Here is a 22603-nt window from a genome sequence, read left to right on the forward strand (position 1 = left end):
GCCGATTTTTAAATTGAGTTATTTGTCTTTTTATTGTTGAGTTGTAAGAGTCCTTTATATATTCCAGACACAAGTACTCATCATGTGCATGCTTTGGACATATTTTCTCCCATTCCTTGGGTTGCGTTTTCATTTTCTTGATAGTATCCTTTGAAGCATAAAAGTTTTTGATTTTGATAAAGACTAATTTAATTTTTCTTTTATCATTTCTGCTTTTGGGGTCTTACCTAAGAAACTATTGCCTAATCCAAGGCCACAAACATTCATACCTATGTTTCTTCTAAGATTTTCATGGTTTTATCTTTTACATTAAGTCTGTGATTTATTTTGGATTAATTTCTGTAAATGGCATGAGGTATGAGTCCAGCTTCATTCTTCGGCATCTGGAGATCCAGTTGTCCCAGCACCGCTTGTCAAAAAGGCTCTTCCCTCTCCCCCGACTCCATTAATTGTCCTGGCATTCTTGTCAAAGATCGATTGGACGTAAATGTCAGGGTTTATTTCTGGACTCAGTTTTATTGTTGGGCATATTTTCTAAAGGATGTTTCTCTCAGCCTGCGGTGACCTGCCCTGTCCTCCCTGGAAGAGAGATGGAGCCTCTCCCAGGCCTAGCGCCTCCCTCCGCTCTGGGCCCAGGCTGTGTGCACAGGCCTCCCCGGGCTCCAGCCTCCAGCAGGGCTCCCACCCCCTGCGTCCTTCTCACGGCCGCTGGAGGTAGCTGACTGACCCAAGGACTTCATCTCGTTCCTGCTTCTCAAGGTCATTATAAATATCAAATTAGATCATTCACACGAAAGAACTTAGAAAGATGTAACGTGCTATCTGCATATAAGGTGTATTCTTATTATCTTTCTCCTTCATGAATAAGACCTGAAAACTACAGAGCAAGAGAAGTTATTTTTAACTTTTACTCATGGGAATCAAAGGAGCAGAGCCTGTATTACCGCAAATGCCAAATTAGTGAGGTTTGGCTCCTTGTGTAATCCTTGCAGGAGGCCGTGCGCTTGCCACCAGGAGACTCAGCGGGAATATCGGTCATTCCTTCCTTCCAGGCCGCAAAGCCTTCATCCTCGCTAGGGCGGCTCTGATCACGGGTGTCCACGAAGCCGTCCCTGAAGTGCGTTGGTGTCCCCTGGTGGGAGGGGCGCCACAGAGCGCCCAGCTCTCCTCTACCTCCCCCCACCCATTCCCACTGAGTTTGATGACAAAGCCCAGCCTCTGCCTCCCCCTAAGGCTGGGGCAGCCACCTTCCTCTTCTCCCCACCTTCCTCCGCAGCTCCACCCCCATCCTCCTCCACACAGCTCTCCCTGGCACCGTGTCATCTGACAACGCAGATCTCAGGGGCACTCAGGTCAGAGAACCTTGCGCACGCAGTCTGTACAGCAACGTCAGCCCAGGTGATCCCCAGGTACCATGCCACATGCAGATACCCAGGACTGCAAATGATTCCCAGTGGTGGTGACACAGGCCTCCCCTCCCACACTCTTGGCGGGCTGTCTACTAGGGTGGAGGGTCCTCCCACCTCTGGGAACAGGCACCGCGGTGCTGAGGAGTTAGGAAAAGACCCTCAGCCTCCACAGCTGTCTCAGAGGATGCCACTCTCCTCCCTCCCCAGTGCTTGAGAGACACGTGGATGAGACTGGGAAAGACTGACAGGGAGTCGGGGAGGCCTGCGGTGACGTGGAGCAAGCCACTCAATCTGTCTGAGCCTTAGTTTCTTCATCTGTCAAATGAGGGGGGGTGTGCCCATGGCTAGGCCCTACTTCGCAGCTCTCTAAGGCTGCAAGTCTGTGTGGTTGCTTCGGCATGAGTGACTCCCGGCCAGTGTCCCCAGGGGGAAGAGGGCAGGTGTGCCAGTGCTCCGGTGCTTCCGCGCCCCTTCTCCCAGGACAGCGCCTCCATGCTTCCCCCCTTTCCTGGTAGACCCTCCACCCGGTCCCCAGGTGAGCCAGGGGCTTTGAGCATCTGTGCAGCACTTCCCAGGCGCCTGCGCAGGCCTCCCGCCTCCCCCCGAGGCCTAGCCGAGCGGCTGGACCCGGCGACGGAGCCTTAACCCCATCTTTGCGGCACCAGCGGCGCTGCGGACAGCTCCCCCCGGTGTCTCTCCGGAGCCCAGGGAGATGGGGCAGCTGGGCCGGGGATGGAGCGTCGGAGACCGCTGGGCTCCCGGGTCCCTGCGCGGAGGCTGTGTGACGGCAAGGAGAGGGCACGGCGGGCAGGCTCGCGTGTGCCAGCAAACTGCTGGGTACCCCAGCCTCAGGCGAGGGGACTTGCGGGGTGGGGGAACGCTCCCCTTTCTGGCGTCCTCTGGGACAGCCTGACCTAGGCGCCACCCGCCACCCCGGGCAGCATCTCGCAGGGGCTGCCTCGGCTCCCCCGGGCCGACGCCCCTGACCAGGCGGGCTAGGAAGCGTCGGTCTCCGCCCCGCTCCTTTAGGCCCCCGCGGCCGGGGGACTTTGGAGCCGAGGAGGAAGCGCGGCGGGGCGGGGAGGTGGGGGGGTGTCGCAAGGCGGCGGCGGCGGCGGCGGGGTTTTATAATCCGCAGGGCGGGAGCGGCGCGGGAGAAGAGGCAGCGCCGCGCACCGCGCCATGGGGGCCGCGCCGGGCCGTGCGGGGCCGGGGCAGCGGCCGCCGCGCCTGCCGCTGCTGACGCTGTTCCTCCTGCTGCGGCCGCCGCTGGTCGCGCTGGGAATCGACCCGGCGCTGCTGCCCGGAAACTTTTCCGCGGACGAGGCCGGGGCGCAGCAATTCGTGCAGAGCTTCAACTCGAGCGCCGAGCAGGTGCTATTCCTGAGCACTAGCGCCAGCTGGGCTCACGACACCAACATCAGCGACGAGAACGCGCGGCGCCAGGTGGGCGCGCGGGTCCGAGGCGGGGGCGGGGCCCGGGCGCCCAATCACAGGCCTGGGGCCCGGCCTGGGGGGTGGAGAGTCACCCGGGCGCTCGCCCCCGTTCCCCAGCCTGCGGGGCCCGGTGGGCGCCCCAGCACCGTGCTGGGCGCAGCCCGCGCCCAGAACAGGAGCCGAATGGATGAGGCTGGCCCTCTGACGCCGACTCAGTCCCCCCGGGTGGCGGCGCCCAGAGATGACTTCGGGTTGGGTCGGCTGCAGCCCTTGCTGAGGGCGCTTCCTCTCCTCTCTGCTCGTCCTCTGACCGCAGCCCACCCCTCTCTCTCTGTTCCTGTCAGCGCCCCTGCCTGTTCACACTCTCCGCCCCTGCCTCTCTGGTGTCCCCAGTTTCTGCCCCACCGCTCCCCTGAGGCAAGTCCCTCCACTTCCCGGCGTCCAGGTCCCGGGAGGAGGGAGCTGTACTGCCGCAAGCCTCAGCTTCCAGGAGCCCGTGGCCTTCCCCACCTCCCCCAGCGCCATGATCTCTATACGTTCTCCCGTGCCCCTCTGGTGCCCACAGGAGGAAGCGGCCCTGTTCAACCAGGAGTTTGCGGAGATCTGGGGCCAGAAGGCCAAGGAGCTCTACGACCCAATCTGGCAGAACTTCACTGATCCGATTCTGCGAAGGGTCATCAGCGGTGTGCGCACTCTGGGCCCTGCCAACCTGCCCGTGGGGAAGCGGCAGCAGGTGGGCCTGGCGGGCCTGCGGGTGGAGGCAGAAGGCGCTCCTCTGCGGTGGGGGAGGGGAGTCTGGCGGGGAGGGACCCAGGCGCCTGCATGGGCTCCGGCTGTCGGGGAAGCTGGCGTGGGCATAGAATGGCTTCCTGGAGCATCGATTTTCCTTGGGGATGGAAAGATGGAGGTAGGGAAGTTACTTTAGATTAACAGAAGTATTATGGGATAGAAAGAGATATTTCATCCCGTACAAGATGAAACAAGGTTTTAAAAAAAATTCTCTGAAGGCTGGTTTAGTTTGTGGGCTTCCTTAGAAAGACTGAGAAGGGTTCAGGGCCAGAGACTGAGAAAGAACTGCCCTCACTGCAGGGTTGGCGGCGTCGCTCGCCTGGAACCCCGACCCAATCCCTAACTCCCAGAGGCTTGCTTCCACCCCCACAGGCTGCCTCCACTGGAAAGGGGATTGGTGTGTCAGTGGTCAGAAGTACCCCTAGTGCCACTGAGAGCCCTCTCCAGGCTTCCTTTACCTGCGGGCGAAAAGGAGGGGGTGGCCAGATTACCTCTGGGGGCTGACCATTGTTAACAGTCTCTCAACCCTCACTCCCCAGTACAACGCTCTGCTAAGCAGCATGAACAGGATCTATTCCACTGCCAAGGTCTGCTTCCCCAACAAGACTGCCCTCTGCTGGTCCCTGGACCCAGGTATGGCTCTGCGGCTACTGGCTGGTCTCCGGCTTCCTAGCCCTTCCCCGTTGCCCTGCTCCACCCGGTAGGACAGTGTGTTTAAAGGGAGAGCCTGTGGAGAGAGTGTGTAAAACCAAAAGTATTCATCGCCAGTTGGGGCTAGACCATGAGATTGCCCCCACACCCCAGCTTCTCCTGGCAAACCGATTTCCGAAAGCTCCACACTCCAGCCTCTACCGTGACCCTACCCATCACCTCTCCCATCTCCGCTAGCCTTCCCTCTGGCTACCTGGTTTTCCTTTTCCTGGGTCCTTGCAGCCTCCCAGGAGCCTTCCACAGGACCTGCCCCCATACCCTGCCTTGAAGTCAGCCACTCCATCCCATGAGCCATGAAGGATTTGTCTGGGTTTTGGTGTCTGGATGTCCTCTTTGTGTCAAACACCTTAGGTCATCATTTCCCTAGGGACGAGGGTCCTGCCTGGCTGCTTGCTTTGTATAGCTCCTAGCCCCTTCCTGCCCAATTTGTAGGTTGCTCTTGACTTTCGGGGTATCATGATGTTGAGAGAGCAGGTGGAGATAGTGAGGACCAGCCTGGGAGCTCAGGTGATGGCCATTGCCGACTTCAACACAAACTTCCTAACTGACCCTGCCCACCTGTGTCTCAGAGCTCATCCACATCCTGGCCATCTCGCGAAACTACGGGCTGCTGCTGTATGCCTGGGAGGGCTGGCATGATGCTGCGGGCATCCCGCTGAAACCCCTGTACCAGAACTTCACTGCCCTCAGCAACGAGGCTTACAGGAAGGATGGTGAGCATGCCCCCAGCCTGCCCCTTGTGTGGGTACCACTCTCCCCAGCTCACAAGGTGCTCTGCCCCACTGTCTCCCCTGAGCCCCAACCCGAGGCAGACAAAGACAAAGCAGCCTGCAATGACTGCATGCACTGGCCCAAGGTCGCACAAAGGGTGGCTAGTGGGATGGGCTTGAGCCCTGTCTGCTTGCCTCTAGCTGCTGCCCTGCCTCGCACCACCTCTCCTGCCACTCCACCCAGCCCCAGTGTTCATCCTTGCCTCCCATGCTCTCTAGGGTCTGTTTCACTGGAGTTGGAGCAAACCCTAGTTAGAAAATTATAGAGCAACAACCCCCAAGCCATCCTTTCCAGCCAGCTGGCAGGTACACAGGCCGTGAGCTAGGAGAATGGCGAAGTGGTAGCTGGGGCACACAGGTGCCAGAGCCTTGGGCCTGAGCTGCACCCAACCTCCACCTGCTGCTAGGCTTCTCAGACACGGGGGCCTACTGGCGCTCCTGGTATGACTCACCCACCTTCGTGGAGGATCTGGAACACATCTATCATCAGTTAGAGCCCCTCTACCTGAACCTCCACGCATATGTCCGCCGCGCTCTGCACCACCGATACGGAGACAGATACATCAACCTCAGGGGACCCATCCCTGCTCACCTGCTGGGTAAGGGCTTTGCCTTGCCTCTGCACATGTCCCAGGAACCCTGAGGCTTAGAGCATGTAATGAACTTGGTAGGGGACAGAGAGCTAGGAATCACACTGAAGACTTTGAGGAATAATTTGAATAATTTAAACAAAAACTTTAAAAGTAGAGGAATAATAATCCTAGTTTATGCCCCATGAAGCAAGCCCTTAGCCCCACCTCAGGGTTGGGAGGCAGGGACCCGAGCGCCCTCAGAAAAGACCCCAGCAGCATCACCTAGGCTCACAGTTGGCCTCTGCCAGCTGCGCTCGGGAGCATGGGGGTCTGGTGTGTGAGAGACCTGGTGTCCACTCTGCCCTAGAGTGCCTGGGTCCAGATGTGGGGGCCCACGGGCTGCTCAGTGACAGGCGTGGGGAATCAGGAAGCCAAGCTGTCTGGTTCCCCTCCTCTGTCTAGGGGACATGTGGGCCCAGAGCTGGGACAACATCTATGACATGGTGGTGCCTTTCCCTGACAAGCCCAATCTTGATGTTACCAGTACTATGGTACAGAAGGTAAGCTCGGGGTCAGGCCAGAGACATAGGGAGGTCATCCAGACATAGGGAGAGGTGAGGGAAGGGGTCACGAGGGAAAAGGGTCAGGTAGGGACCTTGGTCCCTTCCTTTCTACAGAGCAGCGGCCTGGAGTGTGTGTATAAGCAGTGAGCTGGGGTCTGTGTCCTCAGTGAGGTGTCAACTGCTCCCTCCCTCCAGAAGCCCTCTGCTGGGGTGTGAGAGCAGGCTGCTCTAGTGTATCTGCTGTGGTCAGTAGGGGCCCTGCCTCTGGGAAAGGAGACCACAGAGCAGAGATACCCTTCATGGGCAGCGAGCTGGAAGGGGGACCCCAGACCTGCCCCTGGGGCAGCCACAGTGAGCTCCCAGCAGCTGGCCTCCTGACTTGTGCCCGCACCCCACCACCAGGGCTGGAATGTCACGCACATGTTCCAGGTGGCAGAGGAATTCTTCACGTCCCTGGGACTCTTGCCCATGCCTCCTGAGTTTTGGGCAGAATCCATGCTGGAGAAACCAAATGATGGGCGTGAGGTGGTGTGCCACGCCTCTGCCTGGGACTTCTACAACAGGAAAGACTTCAGGTCTAGCCACGGGACGAGGAGGGCTCTGAGGCTCCAGGAAGGGCGGGCAGCCCGGGGCACAGAGAAGCCAGTTCCCAGGCCCACCTGCACCCCAGCCCCAACACTGGCTGGGGGCTGCATCTACTGTAAGCCTATTGGGCTTATGAGACCCTTTAGGCTGCCTTCCCTTGGCAACTTTGACAGGGAGCAACTCCATCCCTCGGAATGGAGGAAAAAGGCCTGATTGTGGACTGGGGCAGGCGAAGTATTTGTCATGTTTCCACCTGTTCCCTCGAGGGGCTCTCCTGGTTTCTTTCCTTCAGGCACCAGCCCCCGACCATGCCCTGCCCCCTGCCCTGTGCTGTCCTTCACCCTCATCCCCATGCTCTCCCTGCACCAGGATCAAGCAGTGCACACGGGTCACTATGGACCAGCTGTCCACGGTGCACCACGAGATGGGCCACGTGCAGTACTACCTGCAGTACAAGGAGCAGCCCGTTTCCCTGCGCCAAGGTGCCAACCCTGGCTTCCACGAGGCCATCGGGGATGTGCTGGCCCTCTCCGTCTCCACACCTGCACACCTGCACAAAATCGGCCTACTGGACCATGTCACCAATGACATGGGTATGGGGAGCAGAGAGGACCCAGCCCCACCCACACCCCCTCTATCTCACAGCAGGACCCCTCTTGCCCCTGCCCCCATCTGCCCCTCTTGTTTCTGCCCCACTGCTCCAGGCCAGGCAGTCTGGGGACCCACATGGAGCCTCAGAGCCCACCCTGAGTCACAACTCAGCACTGCCCACAGGCCCTCTTCCCAGCAGGGCCCCATGGTCTGCAGGGCCAACCTTCCCTTCTCTGCATCTGTCCAGCCCACCTCCTACAGGCTCCTCCCCAGACCCCCCTATCCTGGCCGGACTCCCTTCTCTCTCTGACTTCTCTGCTCATCTCATCTCCCACAGAAAGCGACATCAACTACCTGTTAAAGATGGCACTGGAAAAAATTGCCTTCCTGCCCTTTGGCTACTTGGTGGACCAGTGGCGTTGGGGGGTCTTTAGTGGGCGTACCCCATCTTCCCGCTACAACTTTGACTGGTGGTATCTTCGGTGAGCAAAGAGGGATCCGGAAGGGCCTGACCCCAGTGGAATGATGAGCTAAGGAGGCTGCGTGGCCCTCCAGGCCAAGGTGCCAGGGCCCAGCTGGTGGGGGTCAGACTGGATCCAGAGCCCAGAACTGAGAACTTGCCTTAGGGCCCAGCCCCACCCTCATCCAGGGCATTACCAATGCTCTCTGGGTAATTGTTGGGCATTGGCAGCTGCAACCGGGCCCTCCTGCTGCTTTCAGTCTGAACCCCCACTTGTCTGATGATGACTCCATCCTTTTCCCATTCTTTCCTGCCTTCCTCCAGGAAGTCTTCCCCAGTTCACTGGTGGGTGAAGGGACGGCCTGCCGGGAATGTCCGCATAGCAGTCCTTTTCAGCAAAGGCTGAATCAGCCTGTGTGCGACTCTCAGGTCCTACAACAATTAAACCATCTTCTTCTAGAATCAAATATCAGGGGATCTGTCCTCCAGTTGTCCGAAATGAAACCCACTTTGATGCTGGTGCTAAGTTTCACGTCCCACACGTGACACCGTACATCAGGTACTACTGCTCCCCACGTTTGCCCAGTTCTGTCACACCTTTTGTCCCTCTCCCTCTAACCCCATGACCGAGGACCAGAATTTGAGTGGACCTCTCTCCTGAGTCAGAGCTGGCCTCCCTTCTCCCTCCGGGCAGTCCCTGGGCTGGCCTCTGCCCTGTGGGAAGCTGAATGGTGCCTGGGCAAGGACCCCATCACCCCACTGATGCCCAGCCTGTGCCCGCAGGTACTTTGTGAGTTTTGTCCTACAGTTCCAGTTCCACCAAGCCCTGTGCAAGGAGGCAGGCCACCAGGGCCCGCTGCACCAGTGTGACATCTTCCAGTCCACCCAGGCGGGGGCCAAGCTCCGGTGTGTGGGTGGCAGGGGAAACCAGTGGCAGGGTGAGGGGAGAGGCTGGAGAAGGCACTGGCTCCCCATGGGGGCAGCACAGGGTGGGACTGATGGAGGTTGCCTCCCCATGCCTGGCATGGGGCAAAACTAATGTCCCCTCCCCCTTCCCAGACCTCCTAGGGTCTGAGTCTTAATGATACTGCTTCACTGGGGGCAGAGGCGGCCAGAGGGTGGGGCGTGTGGGCCTGGGGGCCAGGAAGGGACACCAGCCTGAGTGTCCCCTGCCCATGGTGCCCGCTCTGCCTGACAGGGAGGCACTGCAGGCAGGCTCCTCACGGAACTGGCAGGAGGTGCTGAAGGATATGATCGGCTCAGATGCCCTGGATGCTCAGCCACTGCTCAACTACTTCCAGCCCGTCAGCCAGTGGCTGCAGGAGCAGAACCGGAAGAACGGCGAGGTCCTGGGCTGGCCAGAATATCAGTGGCGGCCACCAATGCCCAACAATTACCCAGAGAGCATTGGTAACGCCCTGGATGAGGGTGGGGCTGGGCCCTAAGGCAAGGTCTCAGTTCTAGGCTCTGGATCTGGTCAGCACCCCCAGCTGGGCCCTGGCACCTTGGCCTGGAGGGCCAGGCAGCCTCCTTAGCTCATCAGCAGGGCCTTGGGGTGGGGATGGGCATGTCTTTTCTCCAGCCTTCTAGAGCCGGTATACCAGATCTGAGGCCGGCTGGGGGTAGGCTGACCAGGCCCCCTGCTCTGTGGGGTCACACTGCAGGCTCCACTCTGATTGGCCAGGGCACAGTGGCTGCAGGGTTCTGCTCTCCTGCAGCCATGGGCCACGGTTGGGCTGCTCCAGGATTGCCCAGCCTCCTCTTCCTCCTCCTCCTCCTCCTCCTCCTCCTCCTGCTCTGCTGCGGGCACCTTCTGCTGGTCCCCAGCCAGGAGACCACCCTCCAGGTGACAACCAGCCAGGAATCAACCAGCAGCCGGACGACACCCCACCAGTCAACAACCAGCATCCAGACAACCCAGGGCCCAAGTGGGACTGGCTGGGGGCAGAGTGGGGTTATGAGGGTCAGGAGGCAGGGGTGGCAGCGGGCTCAGGCCAAATGCTGTGAGAGGGCAAGGGGAGACCTGTTTTCCTTCCACTCTGTCCCCCAGGCCTGGTGACCGATGAGGTTGAGGCCAGCAAGTTTCTGGAGGCCTATGACCGGAAATCCCAGGTGGTATGGAACGAATACGCTGAAGCCAACTGGAACTACAATGTCAACATCACCACAGAGACGAGCAAGATCCTGGTAAGGGCTCTCTCCACGCCCCACGTTCACGCTCATGCATGCTCCCCCCCAGGGACCAACCCCTGAACCCCAAGGCAGAGCAGGCCACCCCCCTTCCCTCCTCTCCCTCCCTGGCTGTTACCTCAGTGTGGGAGGCTGTCTGAATTTGTGGAAAATTCCAGTGGAATATTTAAAACAATACTCACCTTCAGATTTGGATGGGCATATACTCAATGCCTAAACAAGTTGTCTTTCATTAACAATCTGTTGTTAGTAACAAAATAACCTGTACAAAAATAAGCAACACTAAAGATGATTTTCTAAAGATTGAAAGCTCATTTGCCGCCATAGTGAGGGCTACGCTTCCCTGCCGCCCCGCTCCCCACCCGCGCGGTGAGGCAGATTATACCAAGGCGAGCCACAGAATGTCTCTAACATTTCTCAGAGACAGCTGTGTGCTGGCCACTGCCCCTTGACACTACATCTGTTGCCTCATTTATTCCTCAAGAGCCTTGCAGAACCAGTGCTCTTATTCCCGTTTTGTGGTGGGACCCTGAGGCTCACAGAGGCCACAGGTTAATACCAAGCTGCCTCCATCATGATAGCCTTTGAGATAAGGGGTAACCTCCTTTTGTACCTACCCCTGCCAGGAGATGTTGTGCTTGACTGTAAGCTTTTGTAGAGGGGCATGTACTGCATCTAGGATGTTATAGACAGTCCAGGTTGAAGAAAGTCTTCATAGGCAAAGGCAACAACTTGATAAAACTGCCCCGCTCCCTACCACCCCCAGTCCCTCCAGCTCCCCCATGGTGCCCCTCCCAGAGGCCTCTGCAAAGCTCCTGGGCCCCATGACATGGTTCCTCCTGTGCCTTCAGCTGCAGAAGAACATACAGATGGCAAACCACACTGTCAAGTATGGCACCTGGGCTAGGAACTTTGATGTGACCAACTTCCAGAATGCTACCTCAAAGCGGATGATAAAGAAGATTCAGGACCTAGAGCAGGCAGCACTGCCGGTCAAGGAGCTGGAGGCGGTATGTCTTAGGGGCAGCAGGGAGTGCCAGGTCCTAGCTCAGAGAGTGAGCCCTGTACGGGGGCTGGCCTTCACACTACCACCTCTTCCTTGAATTGTCAAGCCATGACATCTGCCATGTTGACAAATACCCCCAGAATTCCTAGAAGGCAGCACGTCTTGGGGAACATGCTCCCCTAGCTCTACAGCCTCCCCACCAGCCCACAGTGGTGACTGGGGCAGAGCAGGTAGCAAAGGGGTGCAGCCTGCTGCCTGTCTTCTTCCTCCTGCAGTACAACCAGATCCTGCTGGACATGGAAACCACTTACAGTGTGGCCTCTGTGTGCCATGCCAATGGCACTTGTCTGCAGCTAGAGCCTGGTGAGCACACATGGGAATGGGTGAGGGAGGTTGAATTGGCACAGCGTTAGGGGTGCTGGCCCCTGAAGCACAGGCCTAGGAAGCTCATTTCCCTCATTTCCACCAGTGGGGCCTCTCTGCCACCACTTAGAACCAGCACCTACTTCTGCCCTAATCCATGGCCCTCTCTTGGGACCCCCCTCCAGACTCCCCATTCTCTCTCTTCCTCCCTGCACTCTGCCCTTCAGAGCAATGGGATTCTCAAATTTGTCTTTTGAGGGCCTGGACTCCCAAACAGGGAGAGTAATTGTAGGCACCGCCCCTCTGTGCTCCTTCCTCCGTCCTATCCATGTCTTCCCCGACTTCTCTGACACCCTCCTCACCCCCCCCACAGATGTTTATGCCATGGACCACAGAACCCACTCCAGCGGCCCTCACCAGTGGTGTGCCCATTTCCCTCCACTGTACCACCACTTCCTGCTGGGAGGGGTGGCCTGGCGCTTGCCTGTCGCCCTCCTGTCCCCACGTTGCTGGTCTCCTTCCCTCCTCTGCTTTGAAAGAGCTCACCTGGACACCCAAGTACCTGCACACAGACACATTCCCTTCTCTCTCCTGACCAGGGTAGGGGACCCAGAGGCATAAACACTCCTCTGAGGAATCTCTACCCAGAAACCATCTCTTCCTGGCCCTCTGCCCAACTCCCACATTAGAACAATGACAAATACAAGGGGAAATGGAAAATAAACAAGAGAGAGAAACTTTCCTGAGACGGGGTTTGGCCTACGGGTTGTATATATGGATATGCACGCAAAGCGCCGAGGAGCCGTGCGTGTGCGCGTGCATGTGTGTATGTGTGTTTGTGGAGAAGAGCACTAAAGGGCCCACCCCCTCCCAGTTAGCCTCCCAGTCCAGGACCGGGCCATCAGATCACTGCCATTGGTGACAGTAAGCTCCCACAAAGACAGAACACTCCCTCAGCAGAGGGCAGACGTGAAATTCTCAAAGCACATTTTTTTCCAACCAAAATTAATTTGAACATACTCTCCCTCTCTATGAGATGTAGATATCCCAGAGCATGTCCAAAACAGGGAGAGAAAGCACAGATCAGGTGGCAAGGTGTGGATGGCCCCCCGAAGGCTGTCCACAATCCTCTGTCTCAGGGGCTGGGCAGGAGGGGAAGCCGCCATCGGTCTGTGTGTGGCTTTGGAATCGACACACAGGCCCATGCCATCCTCATCCCAGCTCTGTGAGGTGGATGTCAGCTCGTGTCATCCACATCGAGGAGGCCACACATGCAGTCAGTAGCTTTGCCGGGCACGAAGCCAGGACTCCGGCCCCCGACCATGCTTGGGTGGCTGTCAGTGTTTTGTCTCCACAGCTAGTCTCCTATTCAGTCCGGTTCAGTGACGGTTTGTGAGAGATGCTCTGGGCCCTGTGGGGGCAGAGATGCACGTGGTGTGCTCCTGCTCTGGGGCCTCGTGCTCCCGTTCCATTTTCACTCCCCCGTGAGGGCCGGCATTGTCCCCATTTCATAGATAGGGAAAGAGGGGTCCAGAGACCTGCCAGGTAATGTGGGGTCAGGGAGGCCAGAACAAGGGCTCAGGTCTTTTGACCTCTGAGACATTTCTGCGCAGGGAAGGAATGGGGAGCTGCGGCTCCGGAGCTGGACCTTTGGCTTGTGCCCTGGCCTGGCCTCCTCCTGGCTGAGCAACCCAGACACACCCCCAGCCTGCTCCTGGGGGAACAACGAGCCCCACAGGACTGTTGAAAGCTGGCGCTTGTCTGGGATGGCAAACAGGACCCCATGGAGAGGATGGCACCCTCCCTCCCATCTCACTGGACAGGCCTGTGTGGTTCCTCCACGTGCCCTCACCAGTTTCATTCCAGCTCTGAGGTTCTGGGACTGCGTTCCCCTCATAAGGAGGTGGGAGGCGAGCCGACGGCTCAGGGCTGAAGCCATTCAACCCCTGCCCCCAGATCTGACGAGTCTGATGGCCACCTCCCGGAAACACGACGAACTGCTGTGGGCCTGGAAGGGCTGGAGAGACAAGGCAGGGAGAGCCATCCTCCCTTTCTTCCCCAAATACGTGGAACTCACCAACAAGGCTGCCCGGCTCAATGGTAAGTCCCTCTGCCCACAGCTCCAGCTCCCTGGTTCCAGGCCCGCTGGTGCCCTTGGAGGTCCTCAGAGACTGTGAGCCTGCCGAGAGGGGGCCCCTGGAGGAGGCAGGAGTGCTTGGGGAATGGTCAGGTGTTCCGAGAGCCTGGCTGTGCCCCCCTGCAGGCTACGTAGACGCAGGCGATTCGTGGAGATCTATGTACGAGATGCCATCCCTGGAGCGCGACCTGGAGCAGCTCTTCCAGGAGCTACAGCCGCTCTACCTGAACCTGCACGCCTACGTGCGCCGGGCCCTGCACCGCCACTACGGGCCGGCGCTCATCAACCTGGAGGGCCCCATCCCCGCTCATCTGCTGGGTAAGGGCAGGGGCTCGGCCTTGAGTAGGGGCTGAGGACAGACCACAGTGGGATTGAGGGTGTGCTGGGGCCGGTGGGAAGCAGTTCAATGGCTCGCCAGCCAGAGAGTGAAAGGTCTGACCCTGCAGGGGGTGCCTCCAAGGCCAGGTTTGGGGGTTCTGGGTGTGGGAAGAGCCTCTGCTGGCATGCAGCAGAACGTTTGCTACAGATCCCCACCGCGCAAGTCACCGTGGATGAGGCAGTGAGGGGAGGTCATGATCTTGTCACACGAAGGCCACGTCACCCCTCACAGCTCCAGACAGCATGACACAGGAGAGGGTGGAGGGCTGTGAGGGGAGCTGAGGCCTCCCCAAGAGGGGGCATGGGGTTCCGGTCCCTGTCTGGCCTTTGGCAACACATTCCTGGGGAGCTTGTTGAGCAGAGAGGCCAGATGGGGCCACAGACCATTTACAAATCATGCGGGAGACCCCAGAAGCTAGTCCGGCTTTCAGTTGCATCCCCTCTCAGCCTGGAGGGTCTTTGCGGCCCAAGACACCAGCTGTCCTTGATCCCCCTCTGGGGAGACCAAAGAATTTCAGAGTGGATGTCAGCTTGCTGACTGAGAAGCACAGATCCCAGGAGGGAAAGCCATGAGCCAGGTAGCCCGGGGAGCTGGGGCAGGGGACCCTCTGGGTCTGGGACGCTCAGGCCTTTGGGCTTGGAGCACTTAGCCGCTGGCTTGCTCACACTCTCACTCACTCAGTCTCTCCCTGGTTTGCCCTTTAGTGTCCACCTGAAGCTGAATTCTCCTTTGGCTATGAAAACTCTCTCTTCCCAATCCATTTCTGGATGTTTCTCCTCATTCTAAATATCTTCTTCTGCCTAGTCCTGGAGAACTGGGCTCTCTTCTCTTGGCCCCAAACACAGAGGCATCAAACTCTCCTAAAGGAGGGTAGTTCCTGCCAGGTGACTGCATAAACCAACCTCAGGCAACATGGAGGGGACCCAGTGGCTGGTCAGGAGTGCGGCCTGCCTGCCTGCCTTTAAACCAAAGCCCCCTCACTTAGGAGCCATGGGCCCTGGGGTTGGGGGGGTTACTTAACTCTTATTAAGTGGCAGCTACCTGCACATAGATGTTCCAGAGACCCAAAGCTTCTGCATTTGTACATAGCTGCTGGTCACACTGGTCTTCACTGCCCAAAGACAGTGAGGACCACCTGACTCCTAGATGGCCAGCAAGGTCCCTGCTTGTGAGCCAGAGCAGTAATGACCTCATGTGCTGCATGTGCAGACGGAGATGATGTATGTCAAGTGTCCAGCACAGTTTGCAACCCAGAGGTGCTCGAGAGACACTGTAATGGTCAGAAGGACTGGGATCTGGCTCCCCACCTGATGGTGCCTCACCCAAGAAGTAACATCTCTCTCTCCTCTCCCGCCATCTGCTCCCCTACCCACCTCCAGGGAACATGTGGGCGCAGACCTGGTCCAACATCTATGACCTGGTGGTACCCTTCCCTTCAGCTCCCAAGCTGGATGCCACAGAAGCCATGATAAAACAGGTCCGCCCCAGGCCCTTCCTCACACACTTGTTCCTCCAGGGTGGCCCCAGGGCTCAGGGAAGGGAGGTGCTGCCCAGTGGGAGAGGGACCTCTGATTCAGGAGTGCCTTCCAGCGTGGCCTTCTCCCAGTCCCGTCCCCCCAGCAACACACACTCTGTCCGCACAGTCCTCAGGTTTGGCAGAGGGTCCTGTGCTTGCAGGGCTGGACACCCAGAAGGATGTTTGAGGAAGCAGACAAATTCTTCACCTCCCTGGGGCTGCTTCCTGTGCCCCCCACATTCTGGAACAGGTCGATGCTGGAGAAGCCGACTGATGGGCGGGAGGTAGTGTGCCATGCCTCTGCCTGGGACTTCTACAACGGCAAGGACTTTAGGTGTGTCTGGGCTGTAGCCAGGTACCTTACCCTGAGCCGAGTAGGCAAGGAGGTGAGCCACCAAAGGCTCCCCGCCCATGCCCTCAGCCAGAGTGAGAAGGAACAGGTGCGAGGGCCGGAGCTCAGGGCCGGGGATCGAGGTCGCGGCCTGTCTCCAGCGTGGCCATCGGCTTCTGGCAGGGAATCCCATCCACTGGGTGAGGGTCTTCTCAAGCACTGACCAGCTGTGCCATCTCAGTCTGTGGGTCGGAACCAAGGTCCCAGTCCTGGATGTAAGCACTGCGTTCGCTGCCCGGCCTTCCCTCGCTCTGGAGCGGCCCCCGCATACTGCTGGCCCTCTCCCTGGGTGTGTGCACCGTGACACAGAGAGGCACCTGAGGACTCGGGTGGCTTCACACACATCCACCCTCACCCTGACAAGGCTCAGAAGCTGTCAGAGGAGGATAGGGTTTCAGTTATCTATTGCTGCATAACAAAGCACCCCAAAACTCAATGACATAAAACAGCCATTGGATTATATTCATGATTTTATAGGTCAAGAATTCAGGCAACACACAGTCCCTGCTCTGCTCTAATGGGGAAGGTCTGGCAGCCAGGGTTGGCTGGGGTGGCCCAGTGGGCCTTGGTTCAGGTTGTCAGTTGGGTTCCTTGGTTTTTCTCCACGTGGTACATCCTGGGTCCCTAAGCTGGGGTGGCAGGATATCTCCCCAGGCCAGCTTGGGCATCTTCACAGGGTGGCAGTCAGGTAATCAGATCCCTTACCTGGCATCCCCCAGAGCAAAAGCAGAAGCAGCTAGGTCTCTTAAAGGCTAAGTCCAAAACTGGTACAGAGTCACTTCTGCCACATTTTATTGGCTAAATCAAGGCCAGCCGAGATACAAGAGAAGGGACAGAAGACCGTCCCTCTTGGGAGGAGTGGCAAAGATTATCTGCCACAGCCGTAGTGTCCCTTACGAGAAGAGTAGACACATGGCCTAGAACAAACCAGACAGGGCTCACTGGATCATCCAGCCCTGGGCCATTCTTTGGAAGGCATGAGGATGCAGCTCGAGGGCTGAGTGTAGACAGAGCCAAGGGGTGAGAGCTCTTTTGGGGGACCTCCCTTGGGTGAGGAGCCACGGGGCCTGAACCAATCCCAACCTCTCTGTAACAAGGATGCTGACAGCTCTTCTCCCTCCCTATAAAGTGACGGGAAAATGGGGCCCTGAACTGAAGTGTTCTGGTTCAATCCATGGAGAATTTCATTGGCTCGCAAAGGAAAATAAGGAAGGGTGGAGAGGGAGGCAGAGGCTCTGGCTTGGCCGCCCTGCAGAGACCATTTTGGTCCTGGCTGTAAGAAATCCTGCGGTGAATATGCTCGCTGGCCTTAGACACTTTGGGTGTGGGACGGCTAAGATACTGTTTCCTTCAGGAAGCCTAAGTCTTGGGAGAGACAAAACGTGTGCATGAGAAACCACAGGACCCACATTCTAGAAAGTCCTACACTGACCATAGCTGAGTGCCCCAGTGCCTCTGGAGCAAGCACCCCAGCAGTGTAGGCTGGAGTTATTCAGAGAAGTTGGGGGCAGAGAAATGGCCGTACTTTAGGAGCTTCCGACCCCCCAGTCTCCTCCCTCAGGCCTGCTCCTTATCTCCTTCGGTTTTTCTTCAGTAGTGCTGTTACCTGCCCAGAGCAGTGGCGCTCTGCATGCAGTAAGTACACTGGGTCCCTTCGCCCCAGGGCTCCTCACCAGCACCCCCTTACACACCCTCTCCCCACCCCCTGCTCCTAGGATCAAGCAGTGCACTGCTGTGAACATGGAGGACCTGGTGGTTGCCCACCACGAAATGGGCCACGTACAGTACTTCATGCAGTACAAGGACTTGCCTGTGACCTTCCGGGAGGGTGCCAACCCCGGCTTTCATGAAGCCATTGGGGACGTGCTGGCCCTCTCGGTGTCTACTCCCAAGCACCTACACAGCATCAACCTGCTGAGTAGCGAGGGTAGTGGCTACGGTGAGAGAGGAACAGGAGATCCTGGTGGGCAGAGGGACCAAGAAGGGACAGCAAGATTGGGAGGTGGGTAGAGGGGACTTATGGCCCACAGACAGGGCAGTTGAGACAAAGGGGGCCACCGGGAGGGTGAACCGGAAGGATGGAAGCCACAGACCATCCCAAGAGGCAGGTCCCTGAACCTAAAGAGGTGTAGCCGCTCCTCCCCTCCCCACCCACTGCACACCCATCCCTGCCAAGCTGCTAGGACATGGCAGGAGGCAGGCATGGATCTGACAGCGAGGCTCCCTTACCTCTGCAGAGCAAGACATCAACTTTCTGATGAAGATGGCGCTTGACAAGATCGCCTTCATCCCCTTCAGCTACCTTGTCGACCAGTGGCGCTGGAGGGTGTTTGACGGAAGCATCACCAAGGAGAACTACAACCAGGAGTGGTGGAGCCTCAGGTTCTAGAATGCTGCTGTTGGGGTGTGTGTGGCGTCCCTGAGCATGTGTGCAGGTGCCTGTGTCTGCACGTGAGGTGTGTGTGTGTGTGCTCATGCCTGCATGTGGGTCTTAGTGGCAGGGTATGTAGGGGTGATCATAGAGGCACAGCGTGCCAGAGGCTGGGTGCGCAGTGGAGCCCGTGCTGCAGGGACAGTCCTTCAAGTGACAATGCCAGCTCTCTCTGACTTGATTCTCTCCAAACTTGCCCACCAATGTATCTTGCCCCTTGACAGGCTGAAGTACCAGGGCCTCTGTCCTCCACTGGCCAGGTCTCAAGGTGACTTTGACCCAGGGGCCAAGTTCCACATTCCTTCAAGTGTGCCTTATATCAGGTAATGGGAAAGGGAGGAGGCAGCTCAGTGTCCAAACGGAGCTACCGTCAGGGTGACCCAGGGGCCCGGCTGCATGGCACAGGTGCCTGGGCTGCTAACCTGTGACCACAGCAGAACGTTGGTTCACTCTTGATATGACAAGAGCCTCCACCCTGCAGACAGTTGAAAACAGAAGCTCTACTGTCACTGGCTAATGGTTACAAGACGCTGGTTGGGCAGTTAACATTACTAACCATGACGTATGGCTAGACCATGACCTGAGCGTTGTTGTTTTGTTTTTTTTAACAAGGCTGTGATTGCTTTATGATATATTGAACATATTGCCTATGATATAATTTGACCTGTACCTGGAAGACCTTCAATATGTTAAACCTAGTTAGAGACCAGTTAGATTGAGAGGCTGTGTTCTTTGGGGTTTGTAGTCGTGGGCTTAGAGTTCAGACAGAACTGGGATCAAATGTCATCTCCACTACTGGTTTCCTTGGGCAAATTCCTCATTGTCTGTGGGCATCCATTTCCCCAACTGTGGAATCCCACTTCGCAGAACTGTGGCAGGAGCTAACATTTTACACGCTGCTGGCACAGAGCATGCTCAGGAAAGGGAGGCCATAGCCCACCATTATTAGATCACTCCCTTCAGTGGAATGTGCAACACAAGGGCACCGCGGGTCACGCAGGCATAGAGGAAGGCGGCCAGTGTAGCCTCTTTTCTCCTTCACGCTGCTGAGGGCACTTGGTGAGGGCGAGGAGGGGTGATTATAGGATCTGGAGCCCTCCTGGGAGGGCAGGGTCTGGGGAGGCCTCAGGTGGGGCTCCAGGGGACAGTGCCCCACGATGACGTGTAGGGAGGATCTCCACCCCCTCTTCTCGGCTGGTTTCCATGCTCCCATGTTGGCGCTCACTTCCACACAGAAGCCAGAACCATGTGATGATGATCTTCCCAACTTAGTGTAGATAATTCCCTAGGCAGAGGTGGCACATTCCAAATTCTGACCAGCAGTCTTGGCAAAGGTCTTCCAGGAAAAGCCAGGAAAGTTAGTGGCACATGGCTTGTGCTCAGCATTCAAAGTGGGAGGCCTGCACTGCTGGTTCAGGACATCCAAAGCTTTTCCAGGCTTGGAGAGGTTGCTCTGGCCCTGACTGGGTTTCCACCAGGGAAACCCTGCTGCTTTGGGACAAACAAGGTCATTTGGGCCGCCTTCCATGCCCAGGCCACCCTGCCAGATACACGTGACCCTCTGGGCAGCAACTGCCCTCTACTTGCATGTACCTCAAGGTCGGAGACCTTACTGCCTAAAAAGCAGCCTGTCAAACCATTGAGCAATGTGGAGGGAGCCTCAGAGGTGGGAAGTGCTGAAGGGCCCTTAATGACTCGGAAGGCCGGGGTGGGCTCCCCTGGAAACCCGGCTGCAGGAGGAGGCAGGGCAGTTAGGGTCAGTGGCACAGGCCCTCAGCACCCCACGCCTGCCCTCCCCTCCAGGTACTTTGTTGGCTTCGTCATCCAGTTCCAGTTCCACGAGGCGCTATGTCAGGCGGCAGGCCACGAGGGGCCCCTGCACACGTGTGACATCTACCAATCAAAGGCGGCAGGGAAGCGCCTGGCGTGAGTCTTCTCTGGCCTTCCTTTGACTGTCTTTCACCCTCTGACCCTTCAGCCTTGAGGATCCCAGTGGGCTGGGAACACCCAGCCTATGGCCTATGCCACCCCTCGACGTGCCCCCTGCGGCAGGGAACTGGAGCTCCTGGGCCCAGTCATACCTCCCCGCCCCCCATCCACACCCCCAGACTCCCTCCCAAGGGGGAGTTCAGGCTGGGAGGGGGGCTCTAGAGGGTGGGAATTAGGCTGGGCAGGAGATGCAGAGAGCCTCCCCACCTGTGCTCCTGACTCAGTTTCCCTCTCTGGTGCTCCCCAGGGATGCCCTGAAGCTGGGCTTCAGCAAGCCGTGGCCAGAAGCCATGCAGCTGATCACGGGCCAGCCCAACATGTCCGCCGCAGCCATGATGAGCTACTTCAAGCCGCTGCTGGACTGGCTCCTCACTGAAAATGGGCGGCACGGGGAGAAGCTGGGCTGGCCTCAGTACAACTGGACACCAGACTCCGGTACCAGCCCCCGCCCCGCGCAGCCCCCACCCGGCCCCCAGAGCTCTCTGTGGCTGAGCCCCCTTCCCAGTCCAGGCAAGCCCAAGCCCAACCTCAGAGCGAGGGCAGGGGAGCCGGCCTGAGTGACCCTGCCCTGCCCACCGCCTTGTCTGCCCAGCTCGCTCGGAAGGCTCCTTCCTGGGCACCGGCCGCACCAACTTCCTGGGCCTGGACCTGGAGGAGCAGCAGGCCCGCGTGGGCCAGTGGGTGCTGCTTTTCCTGGGCGTCACCCTGCTGGTGGCCACTTTGGCCCTCACGCAGCGGCTCCTCAGCCTCCGCCGTCACCGCCTCCTCCAGCCCCACCATGGGCCCCAGTTCGGCTCTGAGGTGGAGCTAAGACACTCCTGAGGCGACGGGACTGGGCCAGGCCAGGCCTCCCCGCAGAGCGACCAGCAGCAGGCCTGGCCGTGGAGTGGGCCAGACCGCCACTCCCCTCGTGGCGCACCCCAGCCCGCCCTCCTCCTCCCCCCGCCCCACCCCTCCCCACTCCACCCCAGACCACGAACCCCTGCAGCTCCTGCCCCCCAATCCCAGGCCACCTAACGTGGAGTCCCTCCCAGTCTCTGTGAATACAATTAAAGGTCCTGCCGTCCCCCTCTGAGCCTGTGTCCCTCATGAGGAAGCCAGGGGCAGGCACGGGGTTGTCCTCCCACCTCCTGGCGGGGAAGCAGGTCCCTGCACTGGGTGTCTTCATCCTCCTCTAAGAAGAGCCTGGGAAAATGCCCCAGAGGTCTGGCCCCTCCACTCTGCACCCACGCCTGTCTTCTCTCCAGCCCAGGCAGCCAGCCAGGGTCCTGCCATGGCACGCAGCCCCTGCCCAGCTTGGGCACCAACCCAGCAGGACTCTGGGAAGCAGAGGGGGAGCAGACATTCTGGGCTTCCGGCCCACATTTCCATGTGCTTTGGAAGTCCTGCCCCAGCTGTTCCCATAAATGGCTGGGCCCTCCAGACGGAGGCTCCTTGCTGTCCTCAGGTTCCCTGGGGGAGAGCACCTTGCATGTGCCTGACTCACTGGCAGTGCCAAGCTGGCCCTGTGGTCACCTCAGGCTCCTGCCTGCACCAGCTCCTTGTCCATTTGTGTAAGTAGACAGAGCCACCTGAGTACTGCCCGTGGGGCCCCGGGCCAGGTCCCTTTGCTCCAGCTGGAGAAGGGCCCTAAATGCTGGAACATGGCAGGAACTGGCTCCTGGGCAGGGATTGACTGCCAGAGGCACCCCTGCCCGACCCCAGCACATGGCCTCACCCTGAGCCTTCCCTCAGGAGGCCTATATGGGTTTGAGGGAGTATCATTTTGAGGAGCATTTTTATAACTCTTACCTCCATGTTTATTGTAGAATACAGAAAACCATGAAGACAATAAAAGCCCTTTATATCAACACCAAGAAATAAGCACTATTGACATGTTAGTGTACATCTTTCCAGCCTTTTTTTCTGAGACATATTTCAAGTGGATCACATTGCAGTTAGTTGTGTGTCCTTTTACCAGTAACTGTGGCTACATCTGTTTTTCAGACATTGAAATGCCAAACCTAGAACCTGGTCAAATGGAAGTTGGCCTGTTTTCTGGGGCCAGAGGCTTCCACTGCCAGCCTGGCCCCCTCCGTCAGGACCCTTCACCCTGAGCCTCTTCCCAGTGCTGCAGCCAGGCCTGGCCCCCAGTATCTGTCCCCTAATAGTCTTCAGCCCACAGTTTTTGCCCCTGCGATCTCCAGCCACCATGTGTGGCTGTGTCTGTCTGTGTGTACGTGTGTGTCTGTGTGCATGTGTCTGTGTGTGTTGCACACAGACTTGGTTGTACAGGCCTGTTCCATGGGGCAGGATGTGGAGATGAGGTATTTTA

At 58.2% G+C, this 22603-nt stretch overlaps 1 protein-coding gene across 3 annotated transcripts; it reads left to right on the top strand.

Annotated features, from left to right (window-relative positions):
* Positions 1-2036: 2036 nt before the first annotated feature.
* On the top strand, positions 2037-21364 carry LOC118919721 (angiotensin-converting enzyme). 3 transcript variants are annotated; one of them, XM_036899908.2, is made up of 25 exons: positions 2534-2855; positions 3412-3579; positions 4175-4268; positions 4916-5059; positions 5524-5715; positions 6151-6248; positions 6654-6826; positions 7206-7429; positions 7765-7909; positions 8348-8446; positions 8671-8793; positions 9086-9297; positions 9938-10074; positions 10929-11087; positions 11359-11446; positions 13403-13546; positions 13710-13901; positions 15342-15439; positions 15640-15812; positions 17585-17808; positions 18107-18251; positions 18525-18623; positions 20104-20226; positions 20537-20724; positions 20882-21364. In XM_036899908.2, exons 1-25 carry the CDS (start codon positions 2592-2594, stop codon positions 21109-21111), a joined length of 3936 nt encoding a protein of 1311 aa, XP_036755803.2. In that variant the 5' UTR covers positions 2534-2591; the 3' UTR covers positions 21112-21364. The 3 variants fall into 3 exon arrangements, 2 of the variants coding, with proteins under 2 accessions (XP_036755803.2, XP_036755805.2); XR_008997414.1 differs by lacking the exons at positions 20537-20724; positions 20882-21364 and having other exon boundaries at positions 2037-2855; positions 18107-18273; positions 20104-20120; XM_036899910.2 differs by lacking the exons at positions 2534-2855; positions 3412-3579; positions 4175-4268; ... (7 more) ...; positions 8671-8793; positions 9086-9297 and adding an exon at positions 9324-9815.
* The last annotated feature ends 1239 nt before the right edge of the window (positions 21365-22603 follow it).

The sequence above is a fragment of the Manis pentadactyla genome, chromosome 4, assembly GCF_030020395.1.
Source record: "Manis pentadactyla isolate mManPen7 chromosome 4, mManPen7.hap1, whole genome shotgun sequence".
In the NCBI taxonomy this organism is placed as follows: Eukaryota; Metazoa; Chordata; class Mammalia; order Pholidota; family Manidae; genus Manis; species Manis pentadactyla.